At 45.7% G+C, this 26691-nt stretch overlaps 1 protein-coding gene across 1 annotated transcript in view; it reads left to right on the top strand.

Annotated features, from left to right (window-relative positions):
• LOC140393777 (tyrosine-protein phosphatase non-receptor type 22-like) overlaps positions 1-26691 on the top strand; it is a 109494-nt gene that overhangs the window by 26910 nt on the left and 55893 nt on the right. The window contains exons 4-11 of the mRNA XM_072480187.1: positions 492-587; positions 5219-5257; positions 7044-7115; positions 10045-10104; positions 11160-11302; positions 12729-12795; positions 18115-18192; positions 22909-23001. Of these exons, the coding sequence (XP_072336288.1) occupies positions 492-587; positions 5219-5257; positions 7044-7115; positions 10045-10104; positions 11160-11302; positions 12729-12795; positions 18115-18192; positions 22909-23001 (648 nt within the window). The remainder of the gene's footprint in view (positions 1-491; positions 588-5218; positions 5258-7043; positions 7116-10044; positions 10105-11159; positions 11303-12728; positions 12796-18114; positions 18193-22908; positions 23002-26691) is intronic.

The raw sequence follows: 26691 nt of genomic DNA, 5'->3' as shown, positions 1-26691 counted from the left end.
CCATACCTTGTACAACTCAAAGGTACCTGGGCAGCGCGGTGGCGCAATGGTTAGTACCGCTACCTCACGGCGCCGTGGTCCCAGGTTCGATCCCGGCTCTGGGTCACTGTCCGTGTGGAGTTTGTACATTCTCCCCATGTTTGAGTGGGTTTTGCCCCCACAACCATAAGATGCGCAGGGTAGGTGGATTGACCATGCTAAAAAAATTATTTTTAAAACTGAAAGTTATCTGTTGGAAAAGGGTGAAAACTTAGAACATTCTAACTCCAAGGAGTGAGTGGTGCTGGCTGAGCCAAGCTGACACTGACCTGAGTACTGTAAAACTGTAACAAACCTGACAATAGATCACTACATATCAAAGTAGATATTGGGCAAAATATGCCCTTTTGCTTTGATGTTAAATCCTGTGACTTGCAGCTAATTTGACAGAGCATATTTTACAACAGTCAATTTACAATGGGTGACATTTATAAATGTTTTTTTTCTCTCAGGGAGTGTATGGACCAAAGGCCTACATTGCAACCCAAGGTCCTTTGCCCCATACGGTGACAGACTTCTGGAGGATGCTGTGGGAGTATAACGTCCTGGTAAATTTTACATTTGTTCAATCTAATTCTTGAAATCCATACTGTCTGAAATATGTGAACTTCAAGCAAAGTATCATGACGGAACAATATTGCGATTCCCAATAAAAGCAAAATACTGCAACTGCTGGAAGTTTGAAATAGAAAGTGACTGTGGCAGTGACTGTGAAGTAAGAAACGGAGATAAAGGGCGGGATTTTCTGGCCTCCCCGCGCGGCGTGTTTCTCGAGGGTGGGATCTTTTGGTCAATGGGATTCCCCATTGATTCCACCCCATGATGCTGGGAAACCTTCCCTAGATGCCCTGATTTGATTCAATTAATTAGTTAGTGGGGCATTTCAGAGAGTAGTTAAGGGTTGGTCATGTTGGTATGGGTCTGGAGTCAGGTCAAGCCCCCTACCAAAAAAAATCAGAGAATCATAGAATATACAGTGCAAAAGGAGGCTATTAGACCCATCGAGTCTGCACCGGCACTTGGAAAGTGCACCCTACTTACACCACTAAGATATTAGTGAATGACTTGGGGTTTTATGACACCGAGATGGTCACTTTTTCTGATATCAGTTCCCTATTTCAAGACTAAAACTAAACTGAATTCACATTCTCAAACTGCTATGGTGCAATTTGAATTCTTGTTGTCTGAATCGTTAATTCAGCAGCAGTCCGAAGAAAAGATTGCAGGGCTATAGGGTAAGATTTAGTGGAGTGGGACTAAAATTCCCACAGCGCAGAATGGGGCCATTCGGCCCATTGAGTCTGCACCGACTAGTTGGGTGACTCGGTCAAAACGCTGGCGCATACACAATGAGCAGAATTGCTACATTCTCTGCTCGATGATTCTATAACGCTTTTATAATCACCGCACCACAGGACTGGGGGTGTGCGAGGGTTCACTGGCCCTTTTACATGAAGTTTGTGAAGGGATCACAAAGTCAGGAATCTGCGCACACTTCATAAAATCAGATCTAACACTTGTTGGGATTTTGTCTGGTATGGGGATATTTTTGTTGTGTTGCGGAACACACAAGTGAGCAAGGAAAATGAAGGAATTCTGCCGCTTTACGAGTAAATCTGTGTGTCTAGAAGTCTTGCAAGACGAGGCTGAACGGAGATCTTTGTCCAGATGCGCAGTTGAGCAGTGATCGTAAGGGAAGAATGTCTAGCCGCTGTGCCAATTGTTCAATGAATGTCAAAATAATGCAAGTTGCTGAGTAGTTTGCTGAAACTGAGCAAGTGGACAATTAAAAAGGATCTCGTGCCTTGTATGTTTTTGTATCGCGGTTTATAGTTTAATGCACGTATGATAATGTTACGATGTCACCATTTAGGGAACTTTTCATGAAAAGTTCAATAAATTTGCAGAACATCAGATCATAAACCTGCCAGAAAAAATATATCAGCAAGAATGATGGCAGCCAATTCCACAGCTTCTCTATTTTTTTAATCTGTTCATGGGGATGTGGGTGTCACTGGCTAGGTCAGCATTTATTCCCCATTTCATGTAACTTCCACATTCTGTGTTCCTGGTTTTGAAGTTTGAAGCAAGAAACACCAATAATCATTCAACTCTATTCCAACACTGGGCATTAATCTAGAGTTTAGAACTCTATTGTGACACTTTCAGAACTCAACTTACTTTTAGAAAATCAGTAAATGAAGAGGCGGACACAGAAAAAGCAACCGTAAAGCTATCGGATTTTTGTAAAAACTCATGTGGGTCACTGGGGTCCTTTAGGGAGGGCAACCTATCGCCCTTGTCTGGTCTGGGCCTGTATGAACCTGAGGGAAATCTGTTGTCCTTGCTCAGTCTGGGCCTGTATGGGCCTGAGGGAAACCTCTGGGCCTGTATGGGCCTGAGGAAAACCTGTCGCCTTTGCTCGGCCTGGGTCTGTATGGGCCTGAGGGAAATCTGTTACCCTTGCCAGGTCTGGGCCTGTATGGGCCTGAGGAAACCCTTTCGCCCTTGCTCGGTCTGGGCCTGTATGGGCCTGAGGGAAATCTGTCACCCTTGCCAGGTCTGGGCCTAAGGAAAACCTGTCGCCCTTGCTCGGCCTGGGCATGTATGTGACCCCAGTCCCATGTCAACATGGTGGACTCTTAACCACCCTCTGAAATGGTCTAATAAGCCACTTAGTTGTATGAAAATGAAATGAAAAATGAAATGAATGAAAAATGAATGAAAATCGCTTATTGTCACAAGTAGGCTTCAAATGAAGTTACTGTGAAAAGCCCCTAGTCGCCACATTCCGGCGCCTGTTCGGGGAGGCTGTTACGGGTATGAAACCTTTATTAGTGTTTCAAAAAGAAGGCAGCTCAACACCACCTTACCAGATCAATTAAGGATGGGCAATAAATGGCAGCATGGAGGTATTGTGGCATAGTGGGTTAGCGTCCCTACCTCTGAACCAGAAGCCTTGGGTTTGAGTCTGTAATAACCCCCACGAAGCTCACAGGGATACCATGATTGATCTTGCAGTGGGGCACGTGGAATATGAGCTTCTCCGCTAGTGGGCGGAGGCCTAAACAGCTGGGGTTCATAAGAACTTAGTTTAAAGGCCGACCCGGACAGGGACCAGCATGGTGGTTGTCCCAACAGGACTGTACTCTGTAAATATATTCGCTGTCATAGGCAGACATTCAGTGAAAGTAAAGAAATCAATGTCCACCTTACTCCTCGGCTTCCTGGGTCTCAATAGAGTCCCACCCAAGGGCTCGATGGCCAAGAAAGGTGTGTTCATAACGCAGTCAAACAGGTTGCGTGTCAACCTGCAAATCCTTCCAAAATGCCAATGGCTAGCGGTAAAAGTGGGGGAGACTCCTGGTCAGCCTTGTTTGATGCGGAGTGGCACCTCTCAATCTGTAAGACTCTGGTGACAGGCTGGTGACGTGTTCCAGGAAAAACCTTGTTTTGGAAACGGATGAACGTCTGCCTTGTGCACCACTAGATGTGGGAAGTGAAACAGCAACAACAAATGCCAGTATTACCAGTGATGCCTACATCCCAAAAATGAATACAGTAAACAGAATGCTTCCCCCTTTTATAATTTTGCTTAACATCCTTTCTATTTATTCAGGAAACTCTTGGCAGCAAAGTAAATTTCTAACATTGCTGACAAACTGTAAGTGTGTAGTTTCCTGACATGAGATGTCATTGCCAGTACAGGGCTTGCCAGCGATGGACATGAGTTGCTGGACCTCCAACCCATACTAGTCTGGTGAGGCTCCGCGTTGCCAGTGAAAGTATCCATTCATTGTTCATAACTAAACTCAAAGTCAAAAGGGAATTGTGTTTTGGTTGGACACCACCTCTCAGTGACCTCGACTATGCTACGGGATTAGTTTCTGTAAGGACACCAGTAGCGCCCAATTTTAACTCTCTAGCACCAATCTCGACACCATGATCTCCACGTTCCAAATTATTGGAATTGAGTCAAAACTTTCTTCAGCTCAGTGCTGACAAATTGGGAGTTGTTGAAACAAGAGGAGGCCACTCTGCCCATATAATCACCTATGCCATTATATTATGGTTGATCCAACTCAGATCCCAAAAGAGACCCCGCAATCAGGGGCTGGTTTAGCTCACTGGGCTAAATCGCTGGCTTTTAAAGCAGACCAAGGCAGGCCAGCAGCACGGTTCGATTCCCGTACCAGCCACCCGAACAGGCGCCGGAATGTGGCGACTAGGGGCTTTTCACAGTAACTTCATTGAAGCCTACTCGTGACAATAAGCAATTTTCATTTAATTTCAATCACTAATCGTGTGCCAGCTGCACACTTCACATGCTTGGGTGTATCTATTTCTGTAATTAAGACTGTAATTTTTTATCCTCTGGAGTGATAATTAGATAAAAATATACATTTATCTCAAGGTTTGATCAGGCTGAAGCCACTAGTGTGGGACATTCATGTTCTATTCAATTCTCAGCTTTTCACAGAAGCCTGCAACCATTTAACACCCAATATCACCGTCTCGAATAATGCTGCCTTCCTGTGATCTTACAATGTTCCCAGTGATACTAAAGCCCTTACACATACCTGTGTTATCTCTAGAATTGATTCGTTCAGCATTGCTCATAATCTAACCTTAGGAAAACCCCAAACCATTGAGGACTTTGCACCTTGTCTAGCAGCCCATTATTCAATCCTACACACTTTGTTGTCCTGTACCCATTAATCTCAATTAGCTGCCCAGCTCCCAATGCATCAATTCCAAAATCCCCATCCACACATTCATATCTTCGACTCCCTCCCTCAGATACCCCCCAATTCCCTCTCTGCTCCTTTGATTTTGTCCTGTACAATCCCCCTCTCTTCCCCTCCCCCCCATGCAACAAACCATCATTGCCTCCAGCCACTATGGCCTCACACTTAAAATGATGTTCTTTTAAAAGCCTTTTCCTTTGCCACATCTCTCTCTCTCAAAAGCCTTCTCAAAACTCCAGATAACCAAAACGTCCCTCCCAATTTCTCAGTTGACTCCATCCCCTATAGATATTTTATCCTTTAATATATATTATTTAATGCTTTTCTTCAACGGCATGTTGCTATAGGGCAGCTATTGCATGTCTGAAAGGTTGGAGCTCAATATTAGAAGATGTTTCTCTGATGTGTTTGTTTTTCCCTTGTTCTGTCAGGTGGTAGTCATGGCCTGCCGAGAGTTTGAAATGGGACGGGTAAGTTGGCATTTTTGGATTTGTTTATTGTCACGTGTACCGGGATACAGTGAAAAGTATTGTTTTGCGTAAGGTCCAGACAGATCATTCCATACCTGAAAAAAAAACCATAGGGCATACATAGATACACAATGTAAATACATAGACACAGGCATCGGGTGGAGCTTACAGGAGTGCAGTACTACTCAGTAAAGAACTGCCCCAAACCCCCCCTACACACGCACATCCATGTCTATTCTTTCAGTCTTTTGAATAATTCAAAAAGATTCATTCATTATTATTCAAGGAAGTTACGCTCATTTTTTTTATAAATCACTGGTCAGGCCTCAGCTGGGCCATTGTGTCCATTTCTGTGCATCACAGTTCAGGAAGGACGTGAAGGCCTTGGAGCTGGTGTGCCTGATCTACAAGAACGCTAACAGGAATGAGGGACTTCAGTTCATGGGAGAGACTGGAGAAGTTGGAATTATTCTCCTTAGAGCAGAGAAGGTTAAGAAAAAATGCAATACATTTTGAGGGATTTGGATAGTGTAGTTAGGAATAAGGGGCAGTATACCAATGAAAAAATACTAAAAATGACAAAAGAATCAGAGGGGAGGGGGGGACGAATGTGGACACTTTATATTACACGGGGGAATTTTGCCATTTTCGGGGGAGGGACGGTTATTGGGGTGGGTGGTAGCAGAGGATAGATCACTGGCGGCGTTGGGGCGTTCTCCTGCCATATTTTTAAACTGATGGACATAAAAAATGTAAGGGGCGGGTCCCATGACGTCATGCTGGTGGGCAAGCTCTGACTGAGCTCACCCCCACCAGCAACTTAGGTCGTTGAAGGATTGGGGCGTCCTTTGAAAACGGCGCCTCGATGTGAAAGATTGGCCGGGATTCTCCATTGCGAGTCCACCTCGCTAACTCTGGGCACCGCCTCCAGCACCTGGCACTAGCCCCCGGCACTGCCCGTTCAACATGGATTCCCATTACATCATTGGCAGCAGGTGGGCACAATCAATCGGGAAAATCCCGCTGCCGTAAAAGCTGTTTTCGGAATCCCGCTCAATTCTCCATCCCCTGCTGTTCCTTCCCCCCGAAAACAGGAGCAGAAAATCTCCCGCCACAGTTTTTTTTAAGTGCATCTTCACACTCATTATTCCATTTTTGGGGAATAGAGATGGAAAGGTTCCTGTGCTAACTTTCAGCCCGTTGGACCACATCATGAATGCGCCTTCCCCGAGCAACAAGTTTTTAAAAAAAATTTTAGAGTACCCAATTATTTTTTCCAATTAAGGGGCAATTTTTAACGTGGCCAATCCACCTATCCTGCACATCTTTGGGTTGTGGGGATGAAACCCACACAGACACAGGGAGAATGTGAAAACCCCTCACGGACAGTGACCCAGGGCCGCGATTCAAACCCGGGCCCTCAGCGCCGTAGGCAGCAATGCTAACCACTGTTCCACCGTGCTGCCCTCCGACCAACAAGTCTTGGTGTGAGACTTGAACCCAGATCTTCTAATCCAGAGGTTGGAATCGCTATCAATGCACTACAAGACCTCTATGTTTTACACACTGAGTTGTAATGATCTGGAACGTGTTGCCTGAAAGGATGGTAGAAACTGAGGGATTGGATAAATATTTGAACGGGAAAAATAAATTCCAGGGAGATGGGAAAAAAGCAGGGGATTGGGACAAATTAGTTAGCTTATCTAGATGCCAGCATAGCCAGAATGGGTTAAATGGTCTCCTCTGCTGTATTTTCTCTGATTTCAGTCCGCTTTTCCTTTTTCAGAAAAAGTGTGAGAAATACTGGAAAAACATGGGAGAGGATCCGTATCATACTGGGCCATTCTGTGTTATCTGTGTAAGTATTTTAACCAGAGTTGAATTTTCTTCCCTCTGAGTGGAAACGCCTAGAAATCGGCTCCCTTTTTATAATATTCTCCATGACTGTGAGAGAACATTTAGGGGACTTTGACCATTGTACAATAAGGCCTCTCCCTTGGCCATAGAAAAGGACCAGGAGCAATCTGGAGCAGGGATAATTAATCGGGGAAAAGCCAACTGCAATGGGATGAGAATGCATCTGAGTCGAGTGAGTTGAAATCCAATGTTGGCAGAAAAGATGGTGCCTGAACGCAATGGTGTCTCGTCCCTGAGATTCTCTGGCCTCTTCATGTTTCTTGACAGCGGAAGGTGGATCACCTTTGGCTGGCAGTGGGATCTTAAGGTCCCGGCGCTGACAAGGGGATTTTCCATCAAATACACTCTACATCGCCGGGAAACCCACGAGGGGGTTGTGCCTATCTATTCCTGTCCCCACCCCGCCTTTCGTTCCGCCACACGAGGCCGGGGTTCTGGTTTGTTTGAACAGGGTTATTTACCCCGCCCTCGTGGGTTTCGGCTTATCTACCTCCTGTACCTCCTTCTCCCGGCACGGATCAATCTCCGGATCACCCATGCCTCATTGTGTGTACCGTCGGCTGGGTCAAAATTCTCACGTGCCTTCCGACTCCCTTCAGTGGCATGCGAGACGAGCATTCGGATCCAAGTGGATTGGTCGTGCTCATTCAACTAGGTTCGGTGTAACCGCCCAAAAAACGTTATAAATTAAGTCCACAAGTGACTGCCGTATGTCGTCGGGTGTTCCACTTTCTTTTGTTTATACTTATTTTACTGGATCTCCTCTATCATGTACTAAGGCAGTCAAAATTGCTGTCTTCATTTCGTCACCATCTACATTTTGGGGCTTGGGCAAGGCGGAGTATATCACTGGGCTCAAGCACATTAATGTCAGTTTTACCTCGTCTACACCATCTACCCGTGCAAAACCCTCTGTTGGTTTGTGTTCTCGATGAATGCGTTTGGATCCTCTGTTGGCTCAAACACCTCAACTGCCTTGACGATGTCGGTCAGTTGCACTATGGTATACGGAGTACATATGTGACATTAGCATTCTGGCCGTCTCCCCGTCTAGTGATGAGCGGGTTTATAGGGGCGGGGGGGAATTTTCTGGGGGTGCTAATGTTTCTATCATCTGGAACGGAGGCAGTGGTCCCCACCCATTGTCAGAGACAGCATTTTTGTGGGCTTCCCCTCTATCTCTTCCTACTCTGCCCCTGGGTCGTTAGCCCCTGTTTTTGTTGTGAAGGCACACATTGGGCGACATTCTCCGACCCCCCCCGCTGGGTTGGAGAATCGCCGGGGACTGGCGTGAATCCCGCCCCTGCCGGTTGCCGAAGTCTCCCGCACAGGAGATTCGGCGGGAGCGGGAATCGCGCCGCGCCGGTTGGCGGGCCCCCCCCGCTCGATTCTCCGGCCCGGATGGGCCGAAGTCCCGCCGATTAAATTGCCTGTCCCGCCGGCGTAAATTAAATCACCTACCTTACCGGCGGGACAAGGTGGCGTGGGCGGGCTCCGGGGTCCTGGGGGGGGCGAGGGGCGATCTGGCCCCGGGGGGTGCCCCCACAGTGGCCTGGCCCGCGATCGGGGCCCACCAATCCGCGGGCGGGCCTGTGCCGTGGGGGCACTCTTTCCCTTCCGCCTCCGCCACGGTCTCCACCATGGCGGAGGTGGAAGAGACTCCCTCCACTGCGCATGCGCGGGAAACTGTCGGCGGCCGCTGACGCTCCCGCGCATGCGCCGCCCGGAGATGTCATTTCCAGCAAAGGCCATTTCCGCCAGCTGGCGGGGTGGAAATTCCTCCGGCGTCGGCCTAGCCCCTCAATGTTGGGGCTCGGCCCCCAAAGATGCGGAGCATTCCGCACCATTGGGGCGGCGCGATGCCCGTCTGATTGGCGCCGTTTTGGGCGAATTTCACCCATTATCCTTTCTTTATGGACAATTGTGATTTTAATTTTCCAATCTCGCGCAGGTACTTTGAAAGGTCTGCAGGGCGACCCTCTATTCTCGTTCCCTGCCTGGTGCAGGACCTTGACTGCAGATTGCTGCATTTCTCTATTAATTCCTCTGCTATTTGTTGCGCCGCATTTCGATCCCGGATCGCTGTTCGTTTTGATACCCCTTCTCGCATTCAGCCTGAAACTGGTTCATATGCAGAAGGCTGGCTTGGTTCCTGTGCCCTCGTACCTTTAACTCGCTTTTCAGATTCTCGATCTGCTCCCCAGCGTCATCTAATTCCTTTTTAAATTTTGAACTCTCCACCTCTCTCCCACGGAGCTGCTCCATGCCCGGAGACGAGTTCTGCTTGGAGGGTCTCCTCCTCCACCCAGTGCCTTGGTTTGGTTGGGTGACTTCATGTCACGTTTACATTTGGAGAAGGTTAAGTACGCCCTTAGAGTATTGGTAGAATGGTTCTACCTAAGATGGCCACCATTCATTTCCTTAATAAAGAGTTAGTCACTGCAGACTGTTCGGGAGTTTTGTTTCGTTTTTTGGGGTTAATTTAATATGTGCTTTTGCTTGTTAGTCTCATCCTTTCATTGTGTAACTTTAGTTGTTTGTGTTCTGTGGTTTTGTTTCCTATGGAAAAATTTGAATAAACTTATTTTTAAAAAGGAAAAGGTCAATTGTACAATTTTCATATAGTCACCTACTGACATGCAGAATCATACAGGAGCCAAGTGCCCCCAATTTGTTGCTGAGCTTTTAAGGGTGTTGGGCAGAGTTTGGGGGTGTTCCTGTACGGAGTTGAGTTGTGAAATCCACATGATCTGACTTCTCAATCAGGTTACGTTGAAAGAATATGTCACAACCCCACAGCCCAAAGCACTGGCCCAGTCTCCTTCACTTTATTACGGTTCACTGAATTTAAAGTCTCTCTCATTCTCCAGGAAGAAGAGAAGGCCAAACCAGAATATATCATTAGAACGTTGAAAGTTCAGTTTCAAAACGTAAGTAACATGATTAAAGGAATTTCAGTTAAATTGTTATGACAAAAACTCAGTAATCACTGTCAATTTGACATTATTAACTCTTCAATTGCTGGCTTCTTGGGACAACCGTTTTTCTTCCACTTTTTCAGCACAGGTAATGGTCACTATATGGTCACTAATAGTACAGTGAGGAATATACTGACATCTGTCACTGTACATTCAGAGAAGTAAAATTGTACGTGAAAATGTCCCAGGAAGACTTGGGGAAAATGAATTTTCTGTTATGGAATATCACAATGATTTTCCTCCTCTTCCATCGCTATTGAAATAGAGCACTCTGCCAACTGAGAAATAATTGTCTAATCTAATCCCACCTCTCAAATCTCGTTCCGCAGCCCTGAAGGCTATGGCACCTCCAGTGCACATCCAAGTGTTTTTTATAAATGCGTTAAGGATTTCTGCCTCTTCCACCCTTTCTATCAGTGAGTTTCAGACTGGGTGAAAAATATAAAGCACAATGTCTGCCTAATCCTTCTGCCAATCACTTTAAATCTATTGACCCCCTCAAGAGAAATAATCCTTCCTATCTCGGCACCTCATAATTTTAAATAATTTGAAATCTGCCATTCTTACCCAGTCAGGCTGACATGTGACTCCAGACCCACAACAATGTGGTTGACCCTTAACCTCTTGTCAAGCCACTCGGTTGTACAGGGAAGCACAACAAATGGTGGCCTCACCTGTGACGCCCACGTGCCACCAATTATTAAAAGTAATGCAGCCATTTACCTTGAGTCGACAGACCGCTACACAGCATACCCCAGTGTCACCAGGTTTGGTAGCTTTTCCTTGATGCTCTCAGTACTTTTCCTATCTCTGCCGTGTTAATCATACATTATTACAGTGCAGCCTTCCGACCAATGCAATCCAATGCCAACATTCAGCCGAGTTGACACTTTCAACTAAAGTTTATGCCTGTGACTAAGAGAGTGTTGGCCGTAGCCTGTAACTTGTCAATGAATTCTATTGGAAAAGCACTGCAACTTAGATTGTGCTGTCTATTTCCAACCCAGATCAATCGGACTGTGTATCAACTTCACTATGTCAACTGGCCAGATCATGGCATTCCAACTTCAATAGATCCCATCTTGGAATTGATCAAGGACATGCGGAATTATCAGTCACATGATGACATTCCCATCTGTATCCACTGCAGGTAACACATCAATCTCTTAACTGCACAACAAATGACTGACCATAATAAAGGCCAGTTCACATTACTCTCCACTAACTTGTGGCTTGTCTGCGGGGAAAATCCCGGCAGTGGGAGATACTTCCTTGGTATTATTTCATTTTCCGCTGTAGTTTCTACACAACCTGACAAAAATAGATGCTTATTGTTTATCTTCCCTATGCTGGCAAACTAGCCCTGAACTGCTCTAATAAATATTTGGTGCTGATCTGGGTTGGGAGAATAGCAAGGATAGCATTGTAACCTTAGTTCTGATCCCATGATTTATATTGTCCTAATTTAGTTACAAAATTCCCCTTTCCCTACTCGATCTTTATTGCCTGTCCCTGATTGCCCTTCAGAAGGTGGGGGTGAGTCACTTTCATGAGCCACTGCAGTCCATGTGGCACAGTGAGCGAGTTCCTGATTTTTGTCCAGCATCAGTGAAGGAATGGTGATACGGCTCCAAGTCTGGACTTGGAGGGGAAATTGGAGCTGATAATGTTCCGCTCTGCCTGGTTCCCTGGTCTTAATGAGGATGGAGTGGGCAGTGGGTTTATTATAGTGGTGGAATATTCACTACCTGTTCACCTTGCACATCTGCACAGGCTTCAGAATATGTCCGAGTTGTTTGCTGCAGGTAAGCAAAGACCTCCTAAACATGACAAAACAACTTCAATCGGATCTCACTACCTTCGTAATACACGATGTGGAGATGCCGGCGTTGGACTGGGGTGAGGACAGTAAGAAGTCTTCCAACACCAGGTCACCAAGTGAAGGAGGAAGGAGCAGTGCTCCGAAAGCTAGTGTTTGAAACAAACCTGTTGGACTTTAACCTGGTGTTGTAAGACTTCTTACTTTGTAATACACAGTCAAGTGACGTTCACTATATGTAAAGCAGATCAGGGCAAACCAGCAGCAAACAAGATGGTGGGCGGGGAGCGGGGGGGAGGGGGGGGTGGTTAATGGGACAGCAAAGTAAGTTTTTAAAAAAATGTCTCTGGAGCTCGCAAGGAAACTGTGTACGCCTCCTACCCCCCAATCTCCCATACTCCTGACCAACCCCTCACCTTCCTCCCAATGGATGACTTGCTTTACCGTGCGTTGGGAATGGTCAAGGACATTCCTTCAACATCGAGTCAAATACCAGCCTTCATTTTGTCCTGAAAACTGGGGTTTGGAAACTGCAACTCTGGTCAGTGAATCAGAAACAATGACGCTGTCCACAAACCCAGCTGACACTGAAGTGACCAGGTGCTCTGCTTCTAGTCATGTTGAAGCTTTTCATTCTTCAGCTGACAATCCTGGCCCTCACTGAGGAGCACAATGGCGGTTTTATGTGGGATAGATATGTCGGTCTTCCATTTGACGCTCCCCTAACGTGTGTCTCTAACTCTTTGTTACCTGACAGTGCTGGCTGTGGAAGGACAGGTGTGATCTGCGCCATTGATTATACCTGGAAGCTGCTGAAGGACAGGGTAATGTTACCTTTTCATCCTATTTGCATACTTGAAGACCATTTGAGCAGCATCTGTCATAATATACACCAGTATATTATGGTGCAGACACACACACACACACTGATGAACATGCAGTGGGACCAATCAGCATACACAACACCGCAGCCAATCACCAGTGAGAGCTCATGCACTATAAAGACAGGGGACAGGAGAGTTCCCGTTCATTCTAGTAGCAGCCAGCTTGGAGCACAGAGCTCACAGCCTGCAACACAGACATTCTGGAAACTGTTTGAAATAAATACTGCTGTTTAAAGGACATCTGGAGAAATTTCCAAGAAACATATCAGCACGTTTGTTCTCAGCCAGTCATCTTCTTTCCCCATCGCTTACAATCAAGGCTGCAGCATAAGAACTTAAGAAATCAAAGCAAGGAATAGATCATTTGGCCCCTCAACCCCACTGCATCATTCAATAAGATCATGGTTAATCTTCCATCTCAACTTCACCTTCCCACCCAATCCCCAAGAGAATCATTAAGAATCTCTACACTTGTTTCATTGAGAACGAGGAGTTCCATTCTATTTCAAAGATGAGGGGCGGGATTCGCTGACCGCCCCCCCCCCCCCCCCCCCCCCCCCCCCCCCGCCGGGTCGGAGAATCGCCGGGGGCTGGCGTGAATCCCGCCCCCGCCGGTTGCCGCATTCTCCGGCACCGGATATTCGGTGGGGGCGGGAATCGCGCCACGCCGGTTGGCGGGGCCCCTCCCGGCGATTCTCCGGCCCGGATGGGCCGAAGTCCCGCTGCTGGAATGCCTGTCCCGCCGGCGTGGATTAAACCACCACTCTTACCGGCGGGACAAGGCGGCGCGGACGGGCTCCGGGGTCCTGGGGGAGGGCGCGGGACGATCTGGCCCCGGGGGGTTTCCATTCGATTCTCCCAACTGCCGCGGGAGCGGAGAATCGCGCCCAAGGGGTGTGAATACACTCTTTTTCCCCATTGGTCAGGGATCTTGTGCTCATGCACAATAGGCTCCAGCCGGTCATGTAGTTCACGAGGGATTGTCCCTTAAAGAGGCTACGCTATCACATGGCCCTCTGAAGGAGCATTCTATCTAGCCCCACCTCCCTGCCTTATCCCCGTAAACTTGCACATTCTTTCTTTTCAGATAGTCATAAGAAAATAAGAACTAGGAGCAGGAGGAGGCCATCTGGCCCCTCGAGCCTGCTCCACCATTCAATGAGATCATGGCTGATCTTTTGTGGACTGAGCTCCACTTTCCGGTCTGAACACCATAACCCTTAATCCCTTTATTCTTAAAAAAACTATCTATCTTTATCTTAAAAACATTTAATGAAGGAGCCTTTACTGCTTCACTGGGCAAGGAATTCCATAGATTCACAACCCTTTGGGTGAAGAAGTTCCTCCTAAACTCGGTCCTAAATCTACTTCCCCTTATTTTGAGGCTATGCCCCCTAGTTCTGCTTTCCCCGACCAGTGGAAACAACCTGCCCACATCTATCCTATCGATTCCCTTCATAATTTTATATGTTTCTATAAGATTCCCCCTTCATCCTTCTAAATTCCAAAGAGTACAGTCCCAGTCTACTCAACCTCTCCTCGTAATCCAACCCCTTCAGCTCTGGGATTAATCTAGTGAATCTCCTCTGCACACCCTCCAGTGCCAGTACGTCCTTTCTCAAGTAAGGGACCAAAACTGAACACAATACTCCAGGTGTGGCCTCACTAACACCTTATACAATTGCAGCATAACCTCCCTAGTCTTAAACTCCATCCCTCTAGCAATGAAGGACAAAATTCCATTTGCCTTCTTAATCACCTGTTGCACCTGTAAACCAACGTTTTGCGACTCATGCACTAGCATACCCAGGTCTCTCTGCACAGCAGCATGTTTTAATATTTTATCATTTAAATAATAATCCCTTTTGCTGTTATTCCTACCAAAATGGATAACCTCACATTTGTCAACATTGTATTCCATCTGCCAGACCCTAGCCCATTCACTTAGCCTATCCAAATCCGTCTGCAGACTTCCAGTATCCTCTGCACTTTTTGCTTTACCACTCATCTTAGTGTCGTCTGCAAACTTGGACACATTGCCCTTGGTCCCCAACTCCAAATCATCTATGTAAATTGTGAACAATTGTGGGCCCAACACTGATCCCTGAGGGACACCACTAGCTACTGATTGCCAACCAGAGAAACACCCATTAATCCCCACTCTTTGCTTTCTATTAATTAACCAATCCTCTATCCATGCTATTACTTTCCCCTTAATGCCATGCATCTTTATCTTATGCAGCAACCTTTTGTGTGGCACCTTGTCAAAGGCTTTCTGGAAATCCAGATATACCACATCCATTGGCTCCCCGTTATCTACTGCACTGGTAATGTCCTCAAAGAATTCCACTAAATTAGTTAGGCACGACCTGCCCTTTATGAACCCATGCTGCGTCTGCCCAATGGGACAATTTCCATCCAGATGCCTCGCTATTTCTTCCTTGATGATAGATTCCAGCATCTTCCCGACTACCGAAGTTAAGCACACTGGCCTATAATTACCCGCTTTCTGCCTACTTCCTTTTTTAAACAGTGGTCTCACATTTGCTAATTTCCAATCCGCCGGGACCACCCCAGAGTCTAGTGAATTTTGGTAAATTATCACTAATGCATTTGCAATTTCTCGAGGTATCTCTTTTAGCACTCTGGGATGTATTCCATCAGGGCCAGGAGACTTGTCTACTTTTAGCCACATTGGCTTGCCCATCACTACCTCCTTAGTGATAACAATCCTCTCAAGGTCCTCACCTGTCATAGCCTCATTTCCATCATTCACTGGCATGTTATTTGTATCTTCCACTGTGAAGACTGACCCAAAAAACCTGTTCAGTTCCTCAGCCATTTCCTCATCTCCCATTATTAAATCTCGCTTCTCATCCTCTAAAGGACCAATATTTACCTTAGCCGCTCTTTTTTGTCTTATATATTTGTAGAAACTTTTACTGTCTGTTTTTATATTCTGAGCAAGTTTACTCTCATCATCTGTCTTACTCTTCTTTATAGCTTTTTTAGTAGCTTTCTGTTGCCCCCTAAAGATTTCCCAGTCCTCTAGTCTCCCACTAATCTTTGCTACTTTGTATGCTTTTTCCTTCAATTTGATACTCTCCCTTATTTCCGTAGATATCCATGGTCGATTTTCCCTCTTTCTATCGTCCTTCCTTTTTGTTGGTATAAACCTTTGCTGAGCACTGTGAAAATTCGCTTGGAAGGTTCTCCACTGTTCCTCAACTGTTTCACCATAAAGTCTTTGCTCCCAGTCTACCTTAGCTAGTTCTTCTCTCATCCCATTATAATCTCCTTTGTTTAAGCACAAAACACCAGTGTTTGATTTTACCTTCTCACCCTCCATCTGTATTTTAAATTCCACCATATTGTGATCGCTCCTTCCGAGAGGATCCCTAACTATGAGATCCTGAATCAATCCTGTCTCATTACACAGGACCAGATCTAGGACCGCTTATTCCCTTGTAGGTTCCATTACATACTGTTCTAGGAAACTATCGCGGATACATTCTATAAACTGCCTTGACCGATCTGGTTAAACCAATCGACATGTAGATTAAAATCCCCCATGATAACTGCTGTACCATTTCTACATGCATCAGTTATTTCTTTGTTTATTGCCTGCCCCACCATAATGTTACTATTTGGTGGCCTATAGACTACTCCTATCAGTGACTTTTTCGCCTTACTATTCCTGATTTCCACCCAAATGGATTCAACCTTATCCTCCATAGCACCGATGTCATCCCTTACTATTGCCCGGATATCATCCTTAAATAACAGCTACACCACCTCCCTTACCATCCACTCTGTCCTTCCGAATAGTTTGATACCCTCGGATATTTAACTCCCAGTCGTGACCATCCTTTAACCATGTTTCAGTAATCACTGAATTATTACAGTGCAGAGGAGGCCATTTGGCCCATCGGGTCTGCACCAGCTGTCCAAAGGAACGACATGACTTTGTGTCATTTTCCCCACGTTCCTGCACATTGTTTATATTCTAATTCCGTCTTGAATGCCTCGATTAAACCTGATCCACCAGACTTCCAGGACGTGCATTCCAGACCCGAACCACTCCTTTCTCACATCACATTTGCTTCTTTTGAAAATCACTTTAAATCTGTGCTGTCTCACTTTAGATCCTGTTATGTATGACAACTTCTTCCTGTCTACTCTGTCCAGCCCCCTCATGATTTTGAACATCTCTATCAAATCTTCTCTTAGCCTTCTTCTCTCCAAGGAGAACAGTCCCAACTTCTCCAATCTATTCTCATTGCTGAAGTTTCTCATCCCTGGAACCAATCTTGTAAACCTCTTCTACACCCTCTCCAATGTGTTCACATCCTTCCTAGAGTGTAGCACCCCGAACTTTACACAATATTCCAGTTGAGAGGGCAGCACGGTGGCGCAGTGGGTTAACCCTGCAGCCTTACGGCGCCGAGGTCCCAGGTTCGATCCCGGCTCTGGGTCACTGTCCGTGTGGAGTTTGCACATTCTCTCTGTGTTTGCATGGGTTTCGCCACCACAACCCAAAGATGTGCAGGCTAGGTGGATTGACCACGCTAAAATTGCCCCTTAATTGGAAAAAATGAATTGGGTACTCTAAATTTATATATATTTTTTTTAATTCCAGTTGAGGTCTAACTAGTGTCTTGTAACAGTTCAGTATAACCTCCTTACTCCTGTACACTATGCCCCTATTACTAAAGCCCAGAATACTATATGCTTTATTAACTGCTCTCTCCACCTGTCCTGACACATTCAACGATCTATGCACATATACACCCAGGTCCCTCTGCTCCTGCACCCCTTAAATATTTTGCCCCTTACTTTATATTGTTCCTCCATTTTCATCCCACCAAAATACATCACCTCACACTTTTCCACATTGAACTTCATCTGCTATTTATCTGCCCACTTCACTAACTTGTCTAATGTCCTTTCTAAATTCTACATTGTCCTCCTCACAATTTACAATGCTTCCAAGTTTTATGTCATTTGTAAACTTTGAAATTGTCCCCTGCACACCAAGATCTAGATCATTATTATATCAGGGAAAGCAAAGGTCTCAAAACTGACCCATGGGGAACACCACTACAAACATCCCACCAGCCTAAAAAATAGCCATTGTCCATTATTCTCTCATTCCTGTTATTCAGCCAATTTTGTTTGAACACCTCGATCGAACCTGTCTCCACCTCTCTGGAATGTTCATTCAGACTGAACTTTTTTATTGATGTTTCTCCATTTCAGATAGTTCCAGAAAATTTCAGTATTTATGACTTGATTCAAGAAATGAGAACACAGAGACCATCAATTGTACAAACCAAGGTACTGCTGAAGTTATAAAGGGGCGAATGAAAGGTGCAAGGAGCATTGATTAGTATGTAGCACTTTACAAAAAACGCAATAGGATCAGCCTCCTCTTTGAATCAGAAAGAGAGAAGAAACTAGCATGTGGGTTGCCTCTATCAGCCTCCTAGAGACTCCCCTGAAAGTACTGGCATTGCCAGAGTTTGTGAGAAATTATTCTCTACTGAAAGTTAATAAGTTGAGAGAGTAAGTAGAAATTACTCTAACAGAATATAAATTAATTAACCTGTAACTTTCTTTTTATAAATTTAGAGTACCCAATTCATTTTTTCCAATTAAGGGGCAATTTAGCGTGGCCAATCCACCTAGCCTGCACATCTTTGGGTTGTGGGGGCAAAACCCACGCAAACACGGGGAGAATGTGCAAACTCCACGTGGTCAGTGACCCAGAGCCGGGATCGAACCTGGGACCTCGGCGCTGTAAGGCATCAGGGCTAACCCACTGCGCCATCGTGCTGCCCTAATTTACCTGTAACTTAGCGCAAGTCAACAGGTGAAGGGTTAATATCACACAGGATAGTTCAGAAATGTGTGGGCTGGTTCAGTACACTGAGTGGCACAGACCAGGCAACCTGTGGTCTGTAAATTCACACAGATCGGCGAAGGGGAAGAACAACAGGCATTTTCTCTCCGATTTATTATCTCTTTCCTTTCTTCCTTCCCCTTTCCTTTTCTCTTTCATTCCTTTTCTCTTTTTGTGTACCACTTTCTTTATCACCTTTTCTCATTAATGTTTGCTTTTTTTTGCTTACTTCCTCTTTCAGGTTTTTTTCTCTCTCAATTTTCTCCCCCATTCTCTTCTTTGTCTTCCTTTCTCTCCCTTTTCTACCCCTCGATCTTTTTCTCGTACACATGAAACTTCTTTCTTTTCAGATAGTAATCCAATTCCCTTTACTGAAAATCACTGAATTATTACAGTGCAGAGGACATTTGGCCCATCATGTCTGCACCAGCTCTCCAAATGGACTTCATGACTTAGTGTCATTCCCCTGACTTTTTCCCCACGTCCCTGTTTCTATTCTAATTCCATCTTGAATACCTCGATTGAACCTGCCTCCACCACACTTCCAGGCAAATACCGAACCACTCGTTGTTGGAAAAAGTTTTTTTCTAACATCACCTTTGCTTTGAAAATCACTTTCAATCTGTGCTGTCTCATTCTTGATCCTATTATGAGTGTGACAACTTCTTCCTGTCTACCCTGTCCAGCCCCCTCATGATTTTGAACATCTCCATCAAATCTCTCCTGAGCCTTCTTCTCTCCAAGCAGAACAGTCCCAACCTCTCCGATCTATCCTCATAACTGAAGTTTCTCATCCCCGGAACCATTCTTGTAAACCTCCTCTGCACTATCTCCAAAGTGTTCCCATCCTTCCTATAGTGCGGTGCCCAGAACTGTACATTCCAGCTGAGGTCTAACTAGTGTTTTGTATAAGTTCAGTTTAACTTCCCTCTCTTTTTCTTTGCTATCTCTTGCTTTTTCTTGTTCTCTCTCTTTCTTTGGACTTAAGTTGAATCTGACTTTTGTGTTGATCAGAGCCTGTTCTTTTGCAAACAGTGGAAATGTTCAATGTTCTACTGCAAGCTGGAGGCAAGAATGAAGCAGCTTTTTAACATCTATATTAATATTTTCTTATTCACTCTGTAGATGAGACAGTTAGAAGTCAAAATAGTGAAGAGGAAATAGCATTGACTTTGATACCTGTGCCAAATGACTGGCTGCCTTAAGTAACCTTTACAGGCAAAACAAAATAGCAGTTTCAGAAGTTTCGAATGACGAAACTCTTTCATTTGTGAGCTTCCTACTCTGTGTTTGAAAATTAATCTAGTTAAGCAGCGTCGCTATTATGGAAAGGTGACTTCAGCAGAAACCTGACTCAACTTGGAACATTCAACGCTTCAAACACTAGATTGACTCTGCAGCCAGTCAACTCTTCCATTCATTGAGATATCAAAAGTTTATCATAGAATTTACAGTGCAGATGGAGGCCATTCGGCCCATCGAGTCTGCACCGGCTCTTGGAAAGAGCACCCTACCCAAGGTCAACACCTCCACCCTATCCCCATAACCCAGTGACCCCACCCAACATTAAGGACAATTGTGGTTACTAAGGGCAATTTTATCATGGCCAATCCACCTAACCTGCACATCTTTGGACTGTGGGAGGAAACCGGAGCACCCGGAGGAAACCCATGCACACACGGGGAGGATGTGCAGACTCCGCACAGACAGTGACCCAAGCCGGAATCGAACCTGGGACCCTGGAGCTGTGAAGCAATTGTGCTATCCACAATGCTACCGTGCTGGGTTTGGTCTAAGCGCTGCTAAGTTGACTTAGGGGCAACCATAGAAACTGGAGGAGGCCATTCTTCCCCCTGCGTGAAAGGAACATGTTTCACATCCCAGGAGTTTTGGCTTTGGAATAGGAGAAGGCCATTCAGCCCCTCAAGTCTGCCACTATTCAAGTAACTGATGGCTGATCTGTCTCTCACCTCCATTTACCCACTTTTGCCCCAAATGCCTGAATAACTTTATTGGCAAAAGTCTATAAAACTCCTTATTGAAAGATCCAATTTGTCCCAGCAATGTAACCAGATGCAGAAAAATTTGAGTCTAGAATCCAAGTCTAGAGAATCAAGGCATATGGGAATAAATCGGCAAAGTAGGGTTGAGATAAGAAATCAGCCAAGATAGTATTGAATAGGGGAACAAGATCTAGGGGCTTTATGTCCTACTCCAGCTCTTTGTGTTCTTATGAAATAGGAGTAGGCCGTTCAGCCCCTTTTTCACCCCTCATCCAATTTAGTCATGTAGTCATGTACTGTGCAGTTTGAGGCTCAAAACACGGGGCAGTCCAGCCCTTGAACTCCAGGTAACTTTTATTTGTCTTTGTTCATTGATGGGATGTGGGTCTTGCCCATCCCTAACTAACTCCTATATTGGGTTGACATTTTCCACTTGCTGCTTTGACCAGTTGATGATTCTCGAGGTTTGGGGAAAGGACTGGAATCATTGTTGATCCTAATCAAACCCAAATATCTGTTATTATCAACAACTGGAATTAATGGGGGCAGGGATTGAAAGCTAACGTTGAGGCCTCCAAGGCTCCACAGTGCCCATGAAGATATTAAACTTGGACAATTGAATGAGGAAATTTAATAATCCAGGTTTCCAGTGAGGGGCTACGCCCACTGGGAATGCAAGTTGCAACATGTACAACATGTACTGTGCTCAGGCCCAATTCCTTCGTTCCGGTCCGATTTCCAGTGCTCTACCAATGGCAACCTGGGCCCCAATCCTGGGATTCCCTCCCTAAACCTGTCCTCCCCCCACCCCCCCACACCTTTAATCTATCTCTTTGTCCAAGCTTTTGACTAACTGTCCTATCTCCCCATGTGGCTTGGTGTGACATTTCTGTCCGATTAACCCCCTGTGAAGCCCCTTGGGAGGTTTTGCTCTGTTAAAGGTGCTAAATAAATGCAAGTTGTTGCCGTTTATAGGTTTTGACGAATTTTGTCAGCACTGTGTGCATCTCTCCAGATTGCACCTGGGAGAGTGAGATCGGTGAATTCACTGTGGTGTGTGGGATTAAGGATATTCATTGATTTGCATAATCAATCATGATGTAGAAAATGCTTATTTAATTAGCACTTTTCTAAAATTAGTAACTGGATTAGTTCCTCTGTGAACAAGAGCATGGTGTGGTTTTGTGACTCGCACAGTAAGGTTCTAAGAGGTGTTGAGCCTGGCCCAGCAACTTCCTATTTTAACTCAAATAGAATTAAGCTGCGTTATTTCCTGCAGACCGATCCATGCTGCAAACATTATTCTCTGCGGTCATAGGAATGAGTTGAGGTCCCACCGCCTCACAACTGCGGTTGTAGCCATTAGCTACATAAACTGGATGAATAAAGCACCTTGAGCTTAGTAACACATCACGAGGTGTTTCACAGGAGTGATTATCAAACAATATTTGACATCAAGCCACATAAGGAGAAATCAGAACAGGAGTTCAAAAGCTTGGCCACTGAGTGTTTTGAAGAGTGTTTTTAAGGAGGAAGGGGGGGGGGGCGGTGGAGAGATTTAGGGAGGGAATTCTGGAGCTCTGTGACCGTGGCAGCTGATTTCGAGGGGCAGAGACATAAAGGGTTAAATTAAGAGGACAGGTTACTTAAAATTGGTTTGTTTTCACTTAAGCTTCGAACATTGCAGGTGATCTTATCGAGGCAGTTAAAGTGATAAAGGACTGTGATAAGGTGGGCTGAGAGAAACTATTTTCTCTGGTGAGACAGTCCAGAACAAGAGAGCAGATTTTAGTATTTATTTTCCAGGAATCATCTCTGCCTTATCTTACATTGTTGGCTGCTGCACAGGTGGGTGCGTGTGTATCAGGGGTGTGTGTGTGTGTGTCGAGGTTGTGCATGTGTGTAAGGCTGTGTGTGTGTCAGGGATGTGTGTCTGCATGTGTGTCGGGTTGCGAGCATATGTGTCGGGTGGGTGTGTGTGTCAGGGTGTGCATGTGTGCCAGGGTGTGTATGTCAGATGTGGGTGCATGTGCATGTGGTTTAGTATCAATATCAATGAATGACTTAATGGCCTTTTCTTACTGTTTAGATTATAACTTGACCAAAAACGTACAGTTAGTGACAATCTATTTTTTATCTCTGTTGCAGGAACAGTACGGGCTGGTTTACAGTGCAATCAGTCATCTGTTTGAGAAGCAGCTAGAATTCCTAAATACCAACACATCCTTCTGTGATGAGGAGGTGAGCTATTCTCTTCCTTAGTTTTGTGCATTGTTGCTAAAATTTCCACTAGAGTCTCTTCAGCAATCTGCACTTTGCTATCATCGCTTATCCATAAAATCCCTACAGTGCAGAAGGAGGCTATTCAGCTCATCGAGTCTGCATCGACCCACTGAAAGAGCACCCTACCTAGGCCCACTCCCCGCCCTAACCCCCTAACCCCACCAAATCTGCACCTCTCTGGACACTAAGGGGCAGTTTATCATGGCCAATCCACCCAACCTGCACATCTTTGGACTGCGGGAGGAAACTGGAGCACCCAGAGCGAACCCACGTGGACACGGAGAGAACGTGCAGGCTCCGCACAGACATTCACCCAAAGGTAGAATTGAACCTGGGTCCCTGGTGCTGTGAGGCAGCAGTACTAATTGTGCCACCGTGCCACCCCAATTGACCTATATCCAGTCTCAAAACCATTCATGATTTGACAAGTTCTGTTAGATCCCACCCATTCATTACTGACACTGCTTAAATGAACAGAGCCCCAATTCTAACACCCATAATCAGTACAGTCCCCATCACGTATCATACCAACATTTAATACAGGCAAGGCATTAAATTGGTCAAACAACGATGACCATTACTCATTTGCATCAGCTTCAATTTATAAGTTGCCATTCACAGTCTTTAAGAGCTCTGCTTACTTCAGACAGAAGCAGGTGTGTTACTTGTTATAATAATAACAGAAAATGCTCCAAAAACTCATCATCTATGGAGAGAGAAACATAGTTAACGTTTTGAGTCCATATGACTCTTCTTCAGAGTAATCTTTTAATTCATATTTCCAAATCCGCATTATTTTGCTTTTATTTCAGTGTTACATCCTAGTTTGCAACTGTGTTATGGTGCACTAAATACCAAGCAAACATAAGTAAATAACACAACCAGTGCCTAATCCTAAACTCTAAACTCTAAATCCTAAACCTTTCTTAAACTCTAAACCCTAAAGTCTCCCTGAACTCTGGAATCCCTCCTCTAAACCTTGTTACCTCTTTATCTTTCACCTTCCTTTAAGACATTCCTTGAAAATGACCGCTTGATCAAGCTTCTGATCACCTTCCCCAACGTCTCCTCATGTGGCTCTGTGTCTGGTCATCATGCTTGTGAAGTGTTTTGAGGAGTCGGGGCTTACTGTGTTAAAGGAGCTACATAAGTGCATGTTGCTGTTGTGTTGCCGAACCTTATCAAACGCTTTTTGGAATTCCAAGTACATTACATTTACTGGGTCCCCTTTATCTATCCTGCTCGTTACCACCACAAAGAATTCTAATAAATTTGTCAGGCATGATTTCCCCTCCATGAAGCCATGCTGACTCTTCTTGATTATATTATATATTTCTAAATGCTCTGTTATTACATCATTTATAATGCACTCTAACATTTACCCAATGACAAAAGTTAAGCTAAATGGCCTGTAGATACCTGTTTCTTGTCTCCCTCCCTTTTTGAATAAGATTGTTACATTGGGCACGATTTCCCCACCATGTTGCGCCCAGCGCCAATCCTGTTGTGCAGGGTACATAGCGGGAGAGGACCAATACTGTGTCAGGCTCAAGCCAAATGCAATGCACCCAACCGCTTGGAGCCCATTACGACCTCTGGGTTTCCTTACCTGCCTCAGCTACAGTTACACCCTCCTGTCCCTGATGACTTTCCAAACCAGAAGATTCTATCCTAAGGGGTGTGACCGCCTCCTGAAACAAAGCGTCCAGGTAATTCTCTCCCTCGATGTGTAGCAGTGTCTGCAGCTCAGCCTCCAGCTCAATGACTCCAAACCGAAGCTCGTCAAGCCGCAGACGCTTACAGCAGATATGCGTGCCCTGGATAACACCATAATCTATGTGCTCCCACATGCTGTAGACTTGACACATCACCTGTCTTATCATCATTAACTAATTACTTAATTATATTATTCAAAAATTTAGTCTCTCTGAGACGTTAATTGATCTTTTCACAAACTGAACATTTGGAAAACAGACCTTGACTACTTACCGGGCATTCACCAATACCAGACATTCATCAGATACTCACCAACACTGGCATTCACCAGAAACTCACCAACACCGGGCATTCACCAGATACTCACCAACACTGGCATTCACCAGAAACTCACCAACACCGGGCATTCACCAGATACTCACCAACACCGGGCATTCACCAGATACTCACCAACACTGGCATTCACCAGAAACTCACCAACACCGGGCATTCACCAGAAACTCACCAACACCGGGCATTCACCAGATACTCACCAACACTGGCATTCACCAGAAACTCACCAACACCGGGCATTCACCAGATACTCACCAACACCGGGCATTCACCAGATACTCACCAACACTGGCATTCACCAGAAACTCACCAACACCGGGCATTCACCAGATACTCACCAACACCGGGCATTCACCAGAAACCCACCAACACCGGGCATTCACCAGATACTCACCAACACCGGGCATTCACCAGATACTCACCAACACCGGGAATTCACCAGATACTCACCAACACCGGGCATTCACCAGATACTCACCAACACGGGGCATTCACCAGAAACCCACCAACACCGGGCATTCACCAGATACTCACCAACACCAGGCATTCACCAGATGCTCACCAACACTGGCATTCACCAGAAACTCACCAACACCGGGCATTCACCAGAAACTCACCAACACCGGGCATTCACCAGATACTCACCAACACTGGCATTCACCAGAAACTCACCAACACCGGGCATTCACCAGATACTCACCAACACCGGGCATTCACCAGATACTCACCAACACTGGCATTCACCAGAAACTCACCAACACCGGGCATTCACCAGATACTCACCAACACCGGGCATTCACCAGAAACCCACCAACACCGGGCATTCACCAGATACTCACCAACACCGGGCATTCACCAGATACTCACCAACACCGGGAATTCACCAGATACTCACCAACACCGGGCATTCACCAGATACTCACCAACACGGGGCATTCACCAGAAACCCACCAACTCCGGGCATTCACCAGAAACTCACCAACACCGGGCATTCACCAGAAACTCACCAACACCGGGCATTCACCAGAAACTCACCAACACCGTTCATTCACCAGAAACTCACCAACACCGGGCATTCACCAGATACTCACCAACACCGGGCATTCACCAGATACTCACCAACACCGGGCATTCACCAGATACTCACCAATACCAGGCATTCACCAGAAACTCACCAACACTGGCATTCACCAGAAACTCACCAACACCAGGCATTCACCAGATACTTACCAACACCAGGCATTCACCAGATACTCACCAATACCAGGCATTCACCAGAAACTCACCAACACCGGGCATTCACCAGAAACTCACCAACACCGGGCATTCACCAGAAACTCACCAACACCGGGCATTCACCAGATACTCACCAACACCGGGCATTCACCAGATACTCACCAACACCGGGCATTCACCAGATACTCACCAACACGGGGCATTCACCAGAAACTCACCAACACCGGGCATTCACCAGATACTCACCAATACCGGATACCGGGCATTCACCAGATACTCACCAACACCGGGCATTCACCAGATACTCACCAACACCGGGCATTCATCAGATACTTACCAACATCAGGCATTCACCAGAAACTC

Source organism: Scyliorhinus torazame, chromosome 17 (assembly GCF_047496885.1).
Source record: "Scyliorhinus torazame isolate Kashiwa2021f chromosome 17, sScyTor2.1, whole genome shotgun sequence".
Lineage (NCBI taxonomy): Eukaryota > Metazoa > Chordata > Chondrichthyes > Carcharhiniformes > Scyliorhinidae > Scyliorhinus > Scyliorhinus torazame.
Note: the sequence above shows the minus strand (reverse complement) of the source record. Positions and strands in the feature narration are given on the sequence as shown.